At 34.7% G+C, this 18,941-nt stretch overlaps 7 protein-coding genes across 8 annotated transcripts; 4 read left to right on the plus strand and 3 right to left on the minus strand.

Annotated features, from left to right (window-relative positions):
* Positions 1-564: 564 nt before the first annotated feature.
* On the plus strand, positions 565-2,391 carry Scgbeta (sarcoglycan beta). Its single transcript, XM_011506591.1, has 3 exons — positions 565-784; positions 1,297-1,567; positions 1,690-2,391. Exons 1-3 carry the CDS (start codon positions 645-647, stop codon positions 2,326-2,328), a joined length of 1,050 nt encoding a protein of 349 aa, XP_011504893.1. The 5' UTR covers positions 565-644; the 3' UTR covers positions 2,329-2,391.
* LOC105367786 (interleukin enhancer-binding factor 2 homolog) lies at positions 2,160-5,835 on the minus strand. Its single transcript, XM_011506579.1, has 7 exons — positions 5,708-5,835; positions 5,420-5,482; positions 4,296-4,594; positions 3,857-4,163; positions 3,504-3,761; positions 3,002-3,284; positions 2,160-2,238 (listed from the first exon to the last, which is right to left on the minus strand). The coding sequence occupies exons 2-7, from the start codon at positions 5,421-5,423 to the stop codon at positions 2,202-2,204; spliced, it is 1,188 nt and encodes a 395-aa protein (XP_011504881.1). The 5' UTR covers positions 5,424-5,482; positions 5,708-5,835; the 3' UTR covers positions 2,160-2,201.
* A 334-nt stretch (positions 5,836-6,169) lies between these two features.
* On the plus strand, positions 6,170-8,830 carry Sergef (secretion regulating guanine nucleotide exchange factor). Its single transcript, XM_011506605.1, has 5 exons — positions 6,170-6,508; positions 7,056-7,608; positions 8,082-8,300; positions 8,384-8,542; positions 8,616-8,830. Exons 1-5 carry the CDS (start codon positions 6,482-6,484, stop codon positions 8,780-8,782), a joined length of 1,125 nt encoding a protein of 374 aa, XP_011504907.1. The 5' UTR covers positions 6,170-6,481; the 3' UTR covers positions 8,783-8,830.
* Positions 8,831-9,413: 583 nt separating this feature from the next.
* Fam92 (CBY1 interacting BAR domain containing protein Fam92) lies at positions 9,414-11,391 on the plus strand. Of its 2 annotated transcripts, XM_011506629.1 has the most exons (7): positions 9,414-9,539; positions 9,776-9,904; positions 10,004-10,184; positions 10,422-10,646; positions 10,807-10,839; positions 10,935-11,099; positions 11,216-11,391. In XM_011506629.1, the coding sequence occupies exons 1-7, from the start codon at positions 9,508-9,510 to the stop codon at positions 11,351-11,353; spliced, it is 903 nt and encodes a 300-aa protein (XP_011504931.1). In that variant the 5' UTR covers positions 9,414-9,507; the 3' UTR covers positions 11,354-11,391. The 2 variants fall into 2 exon arrangements, with proteins under 2 accessions (XP_011504931.1, XP_011504940.1); XM_011506638.1 differs by lacking the exon at positions 10,807-10,839 and having other exon boundaries at positions 9,415-9,539.
* On the minus strand, positions 11,376-12,656 carry LOC105367806 (heat shock factor-binding protein 1). The gene is made up of 4 exons (XM_011506618.1): positions 12,483-12,656; positions 12,283-12,382; positions 12,073-12,139; positions 11,376-11,806 (listed from the first exon to the last, which is right to left on the minus strand). The coding sequence occupies exons 2-4, from the start codon at positions 12,379-12,381 to the stop codon at positions 11,718-11,720; spliced, it is 255 nt and encodes an 84-aa protein (XP_011504920.1). The 5' UTR covers position 12,382; positions 12,483-12,656; the 3' UTR covers positions 11,376-11,717.
* Positions 12,657-13,505: 849 nt separating this feature from the next.
* On the plus strand, positions 13,506-15,694 carry LOC105367828 (group XV phospholipase A2). Its single transcript, XM_011506649.1, has 6 exons — positions 13,506-13,648; positions 13,740-13,882; positions 13,963-14,197; positions 14,620-15,019; positions 15,103-15,225; positions 15,330-15,694. Exons 1-6 carry the CDS (start codon positions 13,546-13,548, stop codon positions 15,547-15,549), a joined length of 1,224 nt encoding a protein of 407 aa, XP_011504951.1. The 5' UTR covers positions 13,506-13,545; the 3' UTR covers positions 15,550-15,694.
* A 910-nt stretch (positions 15,695-16,604) lies between these two features.
* LOC105364374 (TBC1 domain family member 20) lies at positions 16,605-18,182 on the minus strand. The gene is made up of 6 exons (XM_011502286.1): positions 18,095-18,182; positions 17,910-18,011; positions 17,570-17,813; positions 17,290-17,493; positions 16,996-17,215; positions 16,605-16,913 (listed from the first exon to the last, which is right to left on the minus strand). Exons 1-6 carry the CDS (start codon positions 18,180-18,182, stop codon positions 16,623-16,625), a joined length of 1,149 nt encoding a protein of 382 aa, XP_011500588.1. The 3' UTR covers positions 16,605-16,622.
* Positions 18,183-18,941: the final 759 nt, after the last annotated feature.

Below are 18,941 nucleotides of genomic sequence, written 5' to 3' on the forward strand. Positions count from 1 at the left end.
GTACGCGCGCGCGACCCTCGCCCCCTTTCGCCGGCCGAGCTCAAGCCACCCCCTGCGCTCGGCAATGCAGATGCCTATTTCGTCGCCCCGAAACGCCACGACCACCGACGTCGTGACCAGCAGCGTTAGCCCCCTCCCCTAGTACCCATTCATGCGGAACTTTTTTGGACAATTCCTTGTTGTTGACCGTGACGACGTCCGGGTAGGAAGAGCTGCCGATGCTCGCGGTATCGCCTCTCTCTCTCTCTCTCTCTCTCTCTCTCTTTCTCGGATCGCTCCGAGTGGCAAGAATAAAAGGGGTGGGACCGTATACGTTGATGAGGAGGGAGGGGGTAGCAGACCGGATGTGACGCTATACCTGCGCTGAGCGACTGGACGAGGAACCATCCCGAGAGCATCGATCCTTGGGACGGCGAAGCGCAAGCGCCACGACGACTTTAGAGTCCGAAAAGCTTTCCCTCGATCCTCGGAGCTTCGGCTTCGTTGGTGCGCGCGCACACTTCCTCCCTACCTCCACTCATCACTCACTCACTCACTCTCTCTCTCTCTCTTTCTCTTTGAGTTTGCATTGAAATTCTTCGATTGCCATTGCGGTTGGTCGTAGGAAGGGAGCGCGAAACCGGTGGTAGTGGCATCCGTCAGATATGACGAATTTGTACGATCAACATCGAAGCAACGAAGAGGCCTCGCCGTCCTTTTCCAGAACCGCCGAGGATAATTTATCCAACAGTGACGGTCCGCTGATCGTCGTTAAGAAACGTGACAAGGACTTTAAGCCCCCGAGGTATAACGCTCAACCTTTAACGATTTTAACTCCTTTCGTTGTTTCTCTTCTCCACGAACTGCTTCACATCGTCGACGACCCCTCGCGAATTCGCCTTTCGCAATCATTTTCACTTACCAACGCATACGCGTGATTGAAAAATTAAAATTAAAAGCTTCGTTGGCATAAGCACGCCAACTCATTGCTACACACGTCAATCGTCGACTATAGGCTGCCCATTTAAGTTAATTAAAAGTATTTTAACGCATTGGGGAAGGAGGTGTATGGATGCGCAATGAATAGAAAGAGTCAATGATGTTGGCAACTACTTTGCTCTGCATAACATCAGATGATCTCTATACAATGCAATTAAGGAATCCAATAAGACATTACAATTTGAGATGTCGTGAGCTTTAATTACAATATTATTATTATTATCATGATCATCATTGTTATTATTATAATTATTATTATTTTTTTTTTTTTTTTTCTACAAAATTTTTATACAATTTTACGGAAACTTGCGATTTCAGACAGCCAATGTACTCTTCGGGAAAATTGCTGCAGCAGGACAGTTGGTACAAAAGTCGTGATACCAACGATAGCCAGTGCTCAAAGGACGAAAAAACAAGCCACCAATGCGTTTGGATGTTAACTCTTCTTTTGGCTGTTATTGGCTTTTGCAACCTTCTTCTAAATTTCACGATTTTGATAGTGCTGAGAGTAAGTCAAGGAATGGAAGCTTTCGAAGTAATTCCTGAACAGGATTTGGTTAAATTTTATGGCAACACTGATTTAGACAGAGTAAGTTTTACAAATAAATTAACATGTATTTATTTTGAAAATGTTTGATAAATAGCTTTAAATTGAAACTCACTTCCATATTTCCGTTTAAAAAACAAACGTTTGACAAATTTACTTTATAGGTATGCCTACATAGAGGTATTTGTGAAGGTTTTGGAGACGAGCCAATTGAGCTTATAGGTGATGGCGGAGGGGTTCACATTCAAGTAGCAAATCGACAACACAGTATGGCCTGGTCTAATTTACAAATACTTAAAAATGGAACATCGATTTCTCAGATTGAATCCTTCCAAATTAAGGATCCCCGGAGTGGATCACCGATCTTTTCGACGGAGTTTCCAAACTTTGGCCTTCCACAAGGTGTACAAAAAATTGAAGTCGGCGTTACTCAAACCCACAGGATCGCGGCGCCTAAGAAGAGCGATCTGTCTATAATATCGGATGATTCTATATTCTTGCATGGAGCGGAAGGCACAAGTTTCGACTCTAAAAATATTATCTGGACAGCAAAAAATGATATATTTTTACGCAGTCGAAATGGCGATATTGTCATTGATGCCAAAGATAACATTAATTTACCGCAAATTCCAATAGCATCAGCTTTTCTACCAAGTCCGTCGAATGATGTTCAGGATCAATATAAAGTCTGTGTTTGCATGCCAGATGGGAAACTGTTCTTGGTGCCAATGCATAAAGGAATTACAAAAATTAACTGTGCGAAAATTTCAAGATCTATGGATAGTGATCCATGCGCTATATAATATACGTGACAATATTTTTAAACATTTCTCACATAGTCAGTATTACATATCATTAATTTACATATCGTGTATTGACATTTATATTCATATTATTTAATTAAACAATTGCTTACGTTTTGAAATATATTTAATAAAGTTTTTGGTTAGTAAATGAATATTTTTTAATTGAATATAGGAAACGACTTTATTATTACTCGAATTCAAAGTTATATTGTTATAAAAACAATCATTAGCAAAAAAGCGTACACGTAGATATATATATATATACATATATATACATATATATACATACATATATATATATATATATATATATATATATATATATATATATATATATATTTATTTATTTTGTATTCTTCTAAATTATTGGCTTGATGTATGAGCATGTGTTTATACTACAAATTTTATTACGTTTAAAAACGGTAAGTGAACAAAACTTGGAGGCAATCATGAAATATATAAAATTTGTCCACAATTCGTTCGTTTCTTATACAATAAACTTACATTATAAGTCTGCCACAATAGTTAGCTTTCATCGACATTGTCAAAATATTATTGTGTAATAATTTAAAGAAGAGAAAAAAAAGAGGAAAAAAAAAGGAAAAATAAACAAAACCATGGAAACTAATATAAAGATCTTTGCACATTATCATAACCACGTGAAACTTACGCACTCTCAGCAATCATTTCTTCGTTACTTTCATCCATATCCTCTTGTTGTTCCTGTTCCGTCGGTGGCTCATACGCTTTTTCTAACGGACTCGCGACAACACCACCTGACCAGACACTCATTTCAACCGCTAATTTGTTTCCGCCTTCCAGTAATGGCCTATATCCTCCATGTGCAAGGACTCGTAGCAAAGTCTGAGCTGTTAAACAAACTAAGTCCTGTTGCTCTAAGCTCATGGATGTATGAACACGAATACTACCACCTTCGCAAGGATCCGATATACCTGAAAGATAAATATAATTAAAGTATAAATTTTAATGCCTGATATGAGCGAAGAGAAATAAAAAATTGTTGCAAACTTATTTGCGAGAAATTATTTATAGAAAGTAGTTGATTGAATGAATTTGGTGAATATAGAGGACTTTACATAGGTTGCAGACAAAATAATTTTCTCCTTTTAACACTTCATAACATTATTCCGTTATAATATCCTTATTCGTACCCGCTGATCCTGGAAGGAAGAGTCCCGATGAAAGAAGTTGAAGTACTCTTTTATAAGCCTGATTGATTGGTAAAGCTTGCCTGCTTGGATTATTCATTATAGCATTATGAGCTAAGACATTTAGCATCCAAGGCGATAGCGGTTCTAGTCCTTCGAATCTTGTTCTTAAATCTCTTAATAAGCGTATTAAAACTTTGATACTGGAATGGTGAGCATTTTCTTCGAACCAACGCGAATGTCTAATCGCTGCTAAATGACCTGAGTAAAAGCATTTCAAAGTAATGTCATAGCCTCGTGTCATTGCACATCGAGCAATAATGATGTTTAATAAGAATTTTAATCCATTTAATTACCTTGGCATATCTTAATATCTAAATGTTGATCAGGCTCTAATTTCCGTAGATTCTGATGAAGCGTTGTTATTAAAACGCGAACTGTCGCCTCGTTACTCGTTATATCCAATCCTCGTTCTGTTTGAGTTAATCTAAAAGTTTCTTTTGGACTTTGTACCTTCAAGTCCAATTGAACTTTGTTACCAAGTGCTTCAACGGCCGTCTTTGTTGGTAATGTCTTAAGAATGACAACAATATCTGCAACATTATGGCCTTTGATCATTGTTCCCATTTTGAAACTACCTACTTGACGCACTTCTTCCAATTGCTATAAATAAATAAAAATTAAGTAAAACCGCACAGAAATACCATATTGCTATTACATTTAATTTCTCTTAAATCATGAAGCATTTGTTCTTTGAATTCTGCTTTACAAGATCTAGTTTTTGACAAGACTTACGCAAGCTTCAAATGTACCGGGTGCAACAATTAAATTATCTAACACAGTCTGTAGTTTGGCAACTAAATTAACAATAGAGGTTTGTTCTTTTGGCGTTGGACACATGTCTGAATTCTTTTTGAGTAATGCGGCGGTGAAATCTGCTTCGTCGGGTGCTGGCTTTACTCTGGGAAAAGCACCGTCACATAAGGTTAAATCGAATGGATGACGAGGCATGAATATCCGCTTAGGAAGATAACCCATTCCACGACCCATTCCTCTGCCTCTAATTATCCCGCCTCTACCACGCACCATCTTAACTGTTGGGTAAACAACGACGGATAATATCCAAATTAAAATATACAAATAATGTCCAAATAATGTTATAAGTAATAACATAATAGCTAAATTGATAAATAGCTTAAGTAGTTAAGTAAGCGATGGCCTTATATTAAATAAAATGCATTGAACTTAATTTCTCAAACGCTAGTTTTATCGCTACACGTACTTTCTTGCCTATCAATGCTCCAGACAATATTTAAATAAATAAAATTACAACGAACAAGTGATTTCGTTGATTATATTGTAATTTAAAAAATAATAAAATTATCATTAAATAACGTAATCGATATGTCTCGCCATGCAAAGAAGTATAATTAATTGGGCGATAAATTAGATATTTAGAATTAATTGTTATTTCCAAAATTACTGATAAGCAAGTACTTTAAGTATCGAACCATAAGCAGTGTTTACAAACAATGATTTGCTGTAAATTTAACATACAATTCATTTATTTCTAATAGAGGCCATTTCCAATATAACATTCGTTTCTACAACGTAACTTCCTTAGTCCAGCAAATAATTAAGAACGAGTAAAAACATTGAATGCTTGTAGTTTAATAAACATATGAGAAAGCGCTTGTTCGCGATGTACAAACACATGGAAGAATAAGAAATTTGAAAAATCCACATAAAGCAAAGAGAATATGATATGAATAATTGAACTTAAATTAATTATACCTTTGCTAAAGTTTGAGCATATATTAGGCGCAAGACGCCAAGTGACGGCTAGCGTACTAATTTAGATAGAGCGCGATATAACCAATAACCGCTACAACCTAACCAATACCATATAAAATATTTACCCATTATGAATCACACGTGCTTGGGATTGCGTTGCTGCTATCAAAAATGCGTTCTCGTTCACTCTGAAAAAGAGAAGTAACAGGGGACTGTAAGTAAAATAATAGGCCAAGAGACGCGATAATGCAATCAGCGGGGCGTTGTGAAAATCGATAGACATGTACACTCTAACCAAAAATCATGACGAGCGCCGGTTCTCGAAAAAAAACTTGTATCGCGTTAAGATCGTAATATGAACTGTAAAACTAGACGTTGCACTGTCACCATTAATACGTCCACAGTCTACTTACCGTTTATCAAAAATTAAAACGCCAATGTTTGTACTACTAATCGATGTCAATAAGACAGTATTGGTTGAAGTATTGTTAAGAATTAGAATGCCTTGCGCCTCGAGAAGATGATTCAATGCGAGACAACTGGGGGCGTTCTCAAACGCAGATGGCGCTTTCAACGTATTTAACTCGAGGGTCTGACGCCGCCGCCTCCGCCGCTGCCTCCGCCGCCAGCACACGTATGTTGTGCATTGTTGTGCGAAGGCTGAAGGCACATGCGATGCGTGCAATGCGCGAAAATAAAGTCGAGGTGAATTTTTATCGAATCGTTATTTATTTTGTTGTTTATTGTATTGGTCGTAAGTGACTGTTTACATTGTTCGAATTTGATTGGACGGTAATGCAATGATACGAGGCGAATGGAATTTCTGTTAATTATAAATTCGAATTTGATATATCAAAAGTTTCGAATTATTTTTCTGTCTGCGCCGATGATGTACGACAATTTAGTTGATTATCAGCGCGACGTTCGTGTAATTTTTGAATTCGCTTAGCCAAAACAAAATCGTAACAGAGCTCCCCACTTCAGCGGCAGTATTGTCATCAAATTGAAAAAAAAATCTTTCTTTACTTATCTTTACTGAATTTAAACTGAAGAGCTTACGCAGCGTTTATGGTGTGAATAAAATTTAAAAGGACTAGAAATTCACTACTGTGAATTTGACTAATTGGAGTTACGGGGGACGTTGGATTTATGAATAATTATTGTAGGATTGTAGAGGTATTATTACTATGCCCGATTATCGTTTGTTTTCATGGGTAAGGAAACAACTGTCTATATTTCATTGTTGAATGTAAATTATTAATATTTGCCTCTTATCTTTGAATAATATGATTCTGTAATTAAAATATGTCGGCGGGTAAATTTCATTTCTATTTGGTAATTTGCACGTGCGTATTGTGATAGTGCGCTTGCGCATTCTAACTTACCGCGCTACAATTCAAAAAGACCGTACGAACGGTAGAGAAAGTCTTTAAGACTTTGATTTTTAGTTGTTTGCGGAAGTGAGCTTTAGTGATATTATCTTTAGCCCGAGACATAATATTTAATGATAAGATCATAATTAATAAAAAAAAAAAAAAAAAAAAAAAAAAAAAAAAAAAAAAAAAAAAAAGAAAATTAATAATAATAATAAAGTTTGAAAAGGCTTAATTAATAATCGTAGGTAATTAGTTGTAATAGGCACAGACTTTTATCACCAATTGTTTACATCAATTAATCTTTCTTCTTTCATCAAAAAAATTTATAACAACAAATTATAGATCGTAAATACGTTAATATCTTAACACGGTAAAATGTACGTAGGGTGCAAACTCGCACGGTCAGCTCGGCCTCGGCGATTTTAACAAGGACGAACTAACGATAGCGGAAGAAGTTTGCCTGACATCCGTGAATTTAAAGGTGGAGCATGTGAAAAAGATCGTCGGTGGAGCGGGTCACACTCTTCTCCTGGACAAATTTGGCGGTGTCTATAGTTGCGGCTGGAACGACAAGGGTCAGACTGGACTGAAGAATGCTACCTCGCGCTTTCAGAAGTTGGACGGTTTCGATGGTGAAAGGATCGTGGACGTAGCCTGTGGCTGGGACTCGTCAATGGCAGTTACGGACAATGGCGACTGCTTCGTCTGGGGCTCAAATACTTACGGACAATTAGGCTTGAATTCGATCACGATCGGCACCAAGATCGAAAAGCCCCTGAAATTGAAATTGAATAGTGCTGTTAAAGGGATATCGATGGGACTGAGGCATTCGGCTTTCATTACTCGTGACTCGAGACTTTTTGTTAGCGGAGCTGCGACCAAAGGTCAGCTTGGAATTAACGTTCATGGCGTCCGTTTTTCCGACAGCTTTTCAGAAGGTACGAATTATGTTCTTGCATTAAATTCAAGACCTTAATGAATTGTGAAATAATCTTCTTGGCCAATGCTTAAGATTGTTAATCTAATAATTGTTTGTCGGATTTTTAATAAAAGTATTTTTTTATTGATATGTTTAGTGTAAAAGCTATGATTCGTTGATTTGTAAATTTGTGAAATTTACAAAATTCTATAATAAAACGAATTATAATGTAGGCATTGTATCGGCCGATTACAATTTGTGGTTAAAGTCAAATAAATCTAAGTCAACAAGCGTAAAATGATTTATAAAATTCATAATCTTTTTCTTAAATACTTGGACGTTGTTGACATTCGAATGGGTGACTTTAAAAATGTCATTTAAAAACGTCTCGGATGAATAACGATGCGCAACATACTGATAAAACATATTGATAAAAGAATATATGTGTAAAAGATTTAAAAAGATTTTCTAATTCGATATCTTATTCGACAGTTTCAGATTTGCAACCAGTCAAACATGTTTCTTGCGGGCAACACTATACCGCAGTTATAACAGCAACTAACGAAGTGTTTGCCTGGGGTGATAATAAATATGGTCAATTAGGAATTGATCCATCGCTACACAAACGAACACTACGACCAATTAAAATTGAAAACATCGATGGTTGCAATAAAATTTATTGTGGTTGGACGCATTCGATTATTTTAACCAGTAAGAATAGCCATAACAATATGCGCAGCCCTTTTACTTTTATTAAATTGTTATAGATAAAAATGTAAATTATTATATCGCAGATGATAAAAAAGTGTTGTGCTGGGGAAGAAATTCGTATGGTCAATTGGGTCGTTCGAAATCTACCTCGACAACTGAATTTTGGAAACCAAAAGCCGCACTGGCTTCGATAACGATTAATCAATTATCAGTAGGATCAGAGCATAATATCGCGCTTGCCGGTAACGTTATAATTACATCGATACCGATTTTCAAGACTAATTTAACGACAATTTACCGAATTAATAACTTTAGATGACGGGAGTATTCTGTCTTGGGGATGGAACGAGCACGGAAATTGTGGAAACGGAAGCACTAACGATATTTTCGTACCCACTAAAGTAAATGTGCCTAATGGATCGGCTGTGATGGTGGGTGCTGGTGCGGGCCACTCGTTTGCAATCATTAAAACAGATCATTAGGAAGAAGGAATAAATCAATAATCAAATTACACAAGCGGGCGCATATTTTAATTTTATATTACGTTAAGTTATTAGTAGTAAACAAAATTAAAAAAAAATTGCTTGAATAATGTCGTTACCTTTGATTTCCTTTCATCGATTCCAATGACAAATAAAACAAACAAAAAACAAAACAAAAATAATAATAAAATTGCACAAATCCTAATAACAAAACCCTGGGCAACCGAAAAATACAAAATTATAAATTTATAGAACGCCATTATCGAATTCAGGGGTAGAAAACCAAGCTGCCATACATCGTACGGCACACGGCTCGCCTGGTTACGCGTAGGGGGTGCGGGCATAATAAAAGCACCACCTGCTGACAGAAGTCAACTGTTATTCATCGGTGTTACACACACGCGCGCACGGACTCACGCACGCACGGACTCACGCACGCACGCACTGTACATGTCGGTGGTTCGTTGAATTCGTTCCCAGGCAATCGTAACAAATCGCAACGGCCTAGTTTTTGACGTCCCGTCAGCGTAGACGCGATGTTTCGTGCGAGATCGCAACATAATATTGGGTAAATTGCGCTCGTACGCAGCCTCGCACATCGATGGCACATCAATTCTAATAAGTGACTATCTCATGTTCTTTTGAGCAGCAGCAGCGAGCGCGAGGCGAAATTCGTGCAGGAAAGGATTGACGTTGTGGAGAAGCATTTCGCAGAGTTCTGTACGATGTTCGCAGCTTACACGAGGAAAGCAGCCAGGTGAACGGTCTACCTTACCACGACTTGTTGGCCATTGATTTTCCGTTTAAATATCCGGCGTGCGTGTTTCATGCAAATAATTTAATTTCATTTACGTCAATGCGCCAGCATAATCGAGTGAAAATAACTCGAGACTTTACATTTCACGTAAATCAGAGGCGGGATGGTTGCAAATACGCAAGGGATGCAATTTTAATTTCTATAGTTATTCAAAGTGAATTTATGTTTCTTCTTAGGCTCAGAGATAAGAACGACGAAGTTGCTAAGACGATACAAACATATGCCAACTCGGAGGAAATAAATCGATCGATGAGTACGTGCCTCGTGAACTTTGCCAACACACTATCCATGATCGGTGATTACAGGTAGATAGATATGCCATTAAAAGAATTTACAAGAAGTACAAGTAATTGCTTGAGTAATTGCATCAGTCGTAATTTTGATTTACGATGCTGAATTTTCAGGGATGCCGAAGTTCAGAGGCTTAATTCAAAAGTTATTGGCCCTTTATCACAATATCAAAACGCTTGCAAACGCGCTAAGGACAATGTTAAGAGTATCTTTACCGCTCGAGACGAGGAGCTTAAACGTAAACGTCTATTGGATAAAATTCGGGATGAAAATCCTAAAAATCAACAGAAAATCGTATCCTTTTAAATGCAAAAAAAAAAAAAAGAACAGAAAGAAAAAAGAAAAAAAGAAAAAATAAATAAAAATTAAAAACAACGGGTCTTATTATGTTTACTTTAAACGATTAAGGCTTAAGATTATTTGTTAAACTTGTATAAGCTTATAATTGCTATATGAATCATTTTAATTAATGCTTCCCATCAAATTTAACCTTCAAAATAATTTCTTTAATTAAATTGTCGATTTAATTAGTCTCAAGCTAAGTCTAACTTAATGAAGGCAACGGTTGAAGTATCTCGAGTTGTAAAAGGGCTTGAGGAGCAAATTGATTCGTTTGAAAAGCAAAAACTACATGACTTGAAAAAAATACTTTTAAATTTCGTAACGGTGCAGCTTAGCTTTCATGCGAAGGCTCTGGAACTTTTTACAAAAGCTTATCAAGACGTCGCAGAAATTAACGAGGCACAGGATCTACAAGTAATAAATTTTTAATAATATAATAATTCTATATCTATTATATCACTAATACCTGCATATTAACAAATGAAATTATTGATTTTTTTTTCTGTGTGTGTGTGTGTTTTTTTTAATACGAATAATCACGGAATTAAATATTTTTTATCCTCTCGATACGCAGGACTATCAAATTACGAGAAGAGAAATTAATGGGGTAACTTAAGATTATTGTACAATATTATTGTGTAGAATTAAAACAATTTTCTCCAAAATGCAACATACATATAATAATATAATATGATTATTTAGGAATTTCGTGGCCTTATGAAATCATCGGAATCATTTACAAAATTAAGCTCTATTAAACGATCTGGTTTTCGTCAAGCGCATTCATTAATGAATTTACATAATCAATTCTCACCTTCGCCGGCAATTTTAAGAAAACAGAAACTAAACAGAACTACAGAATCTTTGGTAAATACCATTTATTAAACATAGTAATTAATATATGCATAGTAATTATTATTGCTAATTATATTATAAATTAAAATATTCTACATGAATGTGAATTGATTTGATGTCTATTTTAGGATTCTTCCAAAACTGGTCATACAAATTCATCAGATTCTGTACAAGTAGAAGAATTTGATGAGAGTTCGGAAGAATCTGAAGAATCCTCTTCTATTGAAGAAAAAAAATCCGTGAGATCTAGACTTAAAACTATGTAACTGTAAATTACTAATTGATTGCTTTTTCATGCTATTTTAGAAAAGAATAGCTAGAAACGAAGACAAGCAAAAAAAAGCAAATCGACTAATTTTTAGAATGGTACCGTCTTTGCCAAAATGTCAGAAGAACTTAACGCCCTCGTTGATTAAAAGTATCAATTATTATTAGTGCTAACTTATATAAAGCAATATTCTTTTAGGTAAAATGTTATTAACTTACAAATGTTTGTATACAAAGTTTTCGCGACATGTAATATACAAGAAGCGGACTATTATGTTAGAATTATATTGTACTCGGTGCAAATTATATAATTTATGATCAATTGATTAATCCATAATATTATGATGTAAGAAAATTGGTGAATTATTTTTCAGTGCCATCTACTCCTGCTTGAGTCATAAGATCAGCAATGTTCTTTTCCAAATCATCTATTCTATTTCCCATTTCATCTAGTACTTATAATTAAGGACTTATGTAAATATTTGCATTAATCTGTATGAAATTAGTATAGAACAATAAAAAGACACAATTTAATATATAAAAAGAAATAAATTAATGAATAAATGAATGAATAAACGAATAAATGAATCACTACCAATCATTTTATACCTTATTTAAACATAATGATTTTTAAAGAAAAAATTCACAAATGCCACGGTGATTTGAGGTTATGTAATTAATATAAATTATCGTTATTAATTTTGTTACAAAAGGATATTTCTATTGATAATTTGATCCGACATTGTTTGAAATTTATCTTGCATACTCTGTAGTAGCGTTTGTACCTGCGAAAAATATATGCAAAAAAGTAGTTGTATGCAACAATGATAGGTCGTACTATCGTATATAAATGTTTCGCCAACAGAAGGCGACAATTGCGTAAAAGCGTAAAAATATTTCTATAAAGCTTTATCACTCGTTAGCTTACGTATTGCGTTAATTCCTGCACATTTTTCGGATCCACATTATTTCCCATCGAATAATTTTCTCCATCCTCGGGTTTATGCTCTGGCTTTACCTCGGCCATCCTACGATCATTAAATCCACATTACTTAATTAATAATACGGCAAAATCAATGCATCAAGATTTAACGCGTTAACGAAATTGAGATCACCTCAAAGATTTACCTTTTAAATGTGAATGCTATGAGAAAAAAAACGGAGCCGGGCTTTTTTTAAATACTGTACACAACAATAGCGGTACCTCTGACGTCGACGTGTGCCGTTCGACGATGGCGTCGTTGCACTTCCAATTTTTATTCGACTTCCCTAGGATCCATTGGCCAATCTATTTATATTATTTTCTTTGAGCACCAACTTTTCACGTATACGCATACGCATGTAAAATCAGCTATTTGTAAACTAATGGGCATTTAATAGTCTTATAAATAAAGAAAAATTTGTACGAGGCACTACTCGCCCGTGAACGGTAAAAAATTTTTCTCACGAGACGGCAATTGATTTAACAGAATGTGACTCAACAACCATTGCGACATCCATTATTATAATTCATTTGTACACTTATACTATATATTAAACATTACATGCGCATTGATATTGCCATTTGCGTGTTTAAGCGATAAAAAAAAAATGTTTGGACATTTTTTATTGATTGGGAAATGAGTGACCGTCGGGGAAAATGAATTTGGAATAAGTATGAGCTTTCGAAAGGAATTAGTAAATTGGTTGTAAAATTAATTAATAATCCGTTTATATTAACAATGTTTTATTAACGATAGGAGAAAAGAGTGGCTGGGCCAAGTGAGTGACAATGAATTGTCTCTTGAATTTATGTCTCATTATATTTGAAGGTGAAAATAATCCCGACGCCTCGCGATGCGTATCGTCTGCTTGACAAAATCCGCATGCGCGCACTTTCGCACATTTTACTTTTGACTTTTAATGACAATAGTGCGTCATTGGCGATAGAGCGATGTCTTGACCTACGCGACAATCATTTATTTTGTCTCGAATTCACAATGTTGATTTTATGCACGAGTCAAATAAATAAGGAAGTCGGTATCATTAATTTAAGTAGATTGGTGGAGACGAGCGACTGACTGATCAAGCTCGAGTAATAATCTAATAATTCTCAGAGCTTAAAAATAGACCTTAAACATCGAACGATTTTTATATATTGTGAGAGGATATAACGTAGTGTATTTGTTACTATTGACGCGAACTGTAAAGTATGCGCTTAGGATTAGCAAACATTCTGATTTTCTTATTTCTTACAATATCACTGACATACACCTATCATTTCAAAGCAAATCAACGATCACCTGTTATATTAAGTAAAAAAACTCTTTTCGTTATGGACAATATTTAATCAATTTTATCAACATTATTAATACAGCAGAGTTTTATATTCGATATTAATTATAGTTCCAGGAGATGGAGGTAGCCAAGTTGAAGCAAAAATCAACAAAACTTCTGTTGTGCATTATGTGTGTGAAAAAGTATCGTCAAACTTCTTCAACATTTGGTTGAATTTGGAACTTCTAGTTCCAATAATTATAGATTGTTGGGTAAATGTTTTACATTAGATGTCGTTATATATAATTTTTATGATCCATTGTAACTATAAAGTATACTTATCAATTCTTAGATCGATAATATGAAACTTCTGTATAATAATGAAACAAGAAAGACTACGAATTCCGATGGGGTGGAAATTCAAATACCAGGCTGGGGAGATCCTTTTGTAGTGGAGTACTTGGATCCCAGTAAAGTTTCTCCTGGTTCTTATTTTAAAGATATTGCCAATATGCTGGTCAAGGATCTGGGATACATTCGCAATGTTTCTTTGCGCGGAGCACCATATGATTTTAGGAAAGGGCCGAGTAATGAAATATCTATGAAACATTAAGATAATTTAGTCTTTAGCTACTTGTCGTTATATATCGAGTAATACTTCCGCATAATGAGTCAACATTTTTTTATATTCATCAATTATTTTTTTTATTATTTTCTTGTTCCTAAGCTAACGCGAATGCTTATCGTTAGTTAAAAGTCAAGCTAGTACTTAAAATTCTTCTCTAGAGGATTTTAAAATATTACCTTAAGGATTTAAAATATTAAAAATAGACTATGGAATTTCATTTTTATTTTTAAATTGTTATTTAAATGATAGTTATAAAAAATTCACATTAGCTATACAATTACAATGACACGGCTATATCAATTTTTAATTTTATAATAATCTTATTATTAAAATTGTAATTATTTATTAATTACCTTTTGTTTTACGAAACTTTTATTCCAGATGAAAATAATGAATATTTTGTTAAGTTAAAGAGTCTTGTTGAAGAAACGTATGCAATAAATAATAATCAGCCTATAACTATGCTGGCGCATAGTATGGGAGGTCCAATGTCCTTAATATTCTTACAAAATCAAAGTCAAAAATGGAAAGATAAATATATAAAGATGTTGATTACTCTTGCTGGAGCATGGGGTGGATCGGTTAAAGCTCTTAAAGTTTTTGCAATTGGTGACGATTTAGGGGCTTACTTATTACGTGAAAGTATACTTAAGGATCAGCAAATTACAAGTCCAAGCTTAGGATGGTTATTACCATCCAAACTATTTTGGAAAGATAATGAAATCCTTGTTGAAACGCAATTAAAAAATTATACATTCGCTGATATGAGACAATATTTGATGTAAATTTACATTTCATTAAATTTTGTATTTTTATAAACGAGCTTATGTAAATATGTTTTATAGGAAAGTTGTACTGTTGCAGAGATATAAATGTTCCGAATGGTTGGGAGTTTCGCAAAGATAACGAAAAATTTCAACTAAACTTTAGCCCACCAGGAGTTGAACTTCACTGCTTGCATGGAATAAGCGTTGACACTGTTGAAAAGTAATGGCAATTAAAATCCAATGCTTCATAAATTTGTTAAATACTATGCGCAGCGTAATATTGTTATATTAACATTGATCTTAATTATAATATGTGTGTCGTAGGTTATTTTATAAGCCAGGGATGTCAATAGATGGTTACCCACAATTGATAACAGGTGACGGAGACGGCACTGTAAATTTAAGAAGCTTAAGAGGCTGTACATATTGGAATGACAAACAAAAACAAAAAATTTACTACCAATCATTTCCGCGCATAAATCATATGGAAATTTTACGTAACAGTACAGTACTTGATTATATCAGAAATGTTTTAAAATTTTAAAATTAAGCTCGGTCGTTAAAATTCAATTTTGTATGCCTCGTGAGTCAGAGATTAATTTGCATGGGCTATTATGACTACACATATCTCTTGAAATTATTCTCTTTTACGTATTTGAATGATTTTTTAAAATTCTAAATAATTTTTATTACGAAATACGACAAAAATATAAATTCTTGTAATACTTGTATTTAATTATTGCAAATAGTTTTTAATACTCATATGATTTGTAAAACGTCTTTATTTAATGTTGACTGATTAGAAATATAACCAATAATTTAATGCACTAGTGTAATAATTTTGACAATTTTATTTTCAATATTGTTAAAGCATAATTTATTTACATTTAATAATATTTAGGAATAACAAAAATATATTTTTACAAATTTGTATAAACATTTTATTCAGATTTTATTAAAAAATACTCAAGATATTGTACAAATAAGAAAATTAACATTGATAAAATAAAACTTTAATAAACAATAAATACCTTTATACTGAATATTTATATATTAATAATCTATTATCAATATAGTACATAAAATATTTTTGACAGAATATATAATTATAAATCTAGATTATATGTACATAAAAAATGTTTTACATCTGTCCATGTTACTATTGGTATAAGTTTCAGTGGTTGGGCTATACGAAGTAGAAATTATAAATTGCACCTCAAGTTAGCATTCGCTTATACTAAATACAATAAAGGCAGCAGAGGAATGCTAGAGATTTTTAATAAAACATTTATCATACAAACATCTTTCAAACATTCGCCCATAAATTACATTGTACAATTTAAATTCAAAGTGCAATAAAATAATTGTCTCTGACATTAAAAGAAAAAAAAAAAAAATATATATATATATATAATAAATAAATAAAAAAAAATAATAATAATAAATTCAAGTCCATTTATCATCTTAAATTAAGACAAGAACTAAATATAATTTTTCAATAAATTATATTAACTTAATCTTTGTAATTGTGTTCTAATGTATTTATAAATGTCACTTGTACCTTAAAGAACCTGTTTTTAAATATGAAAAAAAAAAAAAAAAAAATGGAACAACCGATTAAGAACTTTTTAACATGCTGTATAAACCAAAAGCTACAACCGTTACCACTGTGATGGCCTTATAAGTATTCATGCTATTAAAAAACTGTGGCTTTATGAAGTACATATTAAACTTTGGATATATTCGGTTTACAACATTAGTCTGCAGCTTCTTCTTCCACTCTTGCTCTTTAAGCTTTCTTTTGGAATCGAAATCCCTGACATCGTTGTCTATCGATTTCGGCGGATATTGTTCATAGAGACTTAACGTTTCATTTAAGAGATCTTCGAACGGCAAGTCATCGGGTAGCTACAATTTGTGAAATATTTGTCCCAAGTGCTCCGAATAAGAGCTCGTTTTGTAAATTATTGGCAAGTGTGTTGTAACTTACTGTACTCAAGACTTTGAACATGGGACCCATGTCTGGTATTGTATCGAAAATTTCTTTATCTCTGTATGCCACAATTTTGGTGCTTAAATACAATGGAATTAAGGGTGGACCTCCAAGAAAGTAATCAAACAGTCTGTGAAGCAATTTTCTATTCTCGGCATACTTATGCGCATACCATGTTGTATATTCGGCAAGAGCAAAATGTGGAAACAATTCTACGCTGTAGGAAAGAGAACGATACAATAACAATTAACTACTTAATGGCTCGCTCATTAAATCTGATGAAATAATTACTTTTCCAAGTGCTCTAAAAGCTTAGGATGCTCCCTATATAATAATGCAAATATATAAAAAAGCTCTTGATTTACTTTTTCCATTGTTTTCTCCATAAATCTCTCTAAAAATAGTAATGAAATTTTTTCCAAAACATAGAGGCCCTGCTGTAAGCCCATGACTATTAGAACAGTCGCCGCCACATCGTTATATCCTTGATAATAGCTGGAATATTGTCAATACGTAGTTATAAATCCAAGCTGATATAAATAAGATATCAAACGATTCTGGCTGCACTCACTTTAGCTCCTCGTGCTTAGACAAGACCCAGCATATTATTTGAGTCAACTCTTTTTGAAAATTCTCCATGTCCTCCTCGGACGTATCCACTGGCATATGGCCGCCGCTACGCGCGACATCCTTCAAGATTTGCTCATACACTTCTATGTCTACGAACATATGAATACTGTCAAGATCGTTGATCACCTTGAAATCCCTATCCATCAATCTCAGCAGTTTTGGCCAAACGAATTTTCGAACATTGTCTAAAAAGATTATTAGTAAGATAAAATGGAAGCCCATTGACAATTAAATCAAGACCAGGCCAAGATCATTAATTAGAGGTAAGTGCCAAAACTTACCGTGCACTAGCCCCTTGGAACTAAGGCGCTTTAAGTCGGTAAACGTTAGATTTGTCCCTGTTAAAGTTCCATTTATAATAAAGAGTTTTTGTTTCTCTTCCTCTATTATTAAATTAGCGTCAATTAGAATGTTTATCAATGGTTACATTATTATAAATAGATAAATAATAAGTGTGCTCACTCACCTGTTGAATGTAACTGAGCAGTGACTGGAATTTCAGGAATAATTCCATTCTTCCATACCAAATCCGAATCCGAAACCGAATCCCACATGGTAAATCCAAAATTTCTTCTCACATACCTCGGATATATACAAGCGTCGTGCAAAACCGATTGAGAACGCAGAGTGGATTTTAAAGATCGAACGTTTTATCTCGTGCCCTGATAACTATCGCGATTAGCGCTCGATCTTGTACCAAAGGATGCCACCAGCTGCAACTACGTATCCGCTAATCCGCCCGACTCGCACTCTCCCTCTCTACAACGAAACGACTGCTCGTAATTACCAATTACCGCAAAAAAACAAGCCAAGAGACAATCGACCAGCTTGAAAAACAACTACAAACCTAACCCCTTATCCTGCCTCTTCATTTGTTCGACAGTCTCGGTGGTGCGTTTACGCGCACGCAATCAAAAAGTCCGGTAGTCACGTAATGCATCGATATCTCGTCGACGAGACTTTGACGATTTCACTTTAACGTAGACAGACGCAGGTGGCCACTCTCCCCGCGCACTCCTCTCTATCCAGCAATATCTGACCCCGAAAAATAGTCCTAATAAACCCACCACCGCCACAAAGTCAGACAGGAGACAAAACGGCTGAATCTGTCAGAAATTGTGATAACAATCGTGGCTTTCTACAGTTACGGGATAATCACTACTAGCGAGGGCGTACCTCACTTAATCCAAAATGAGTGTCGAAGCTCGAGGCGGAACGTCGTTGGCACGGGGAGCGCGGGGGGAACCGAACGCCAGACTCCTATCGCTTCGCCTTAAATGATAGGTGCTGCTGCTCCTTCTCCTCCTCGGCTT

Source organism: Ceratosolen solmsi, unplaced genomic scaffold (genome assembly GCF_000503995.2).
Source record: "Ceratosolen solmsi marchali unplaced genomic scaffold, CerSol_1.0 scaffold10, whole genome shotgun sequence".
Lineage (NCBI taxonomy): Eukaryota > Metazoa > Arthropoda > Insecta > Hymenoptera > Agaonidae > Ceratosolen > Ceratosolen solmsi.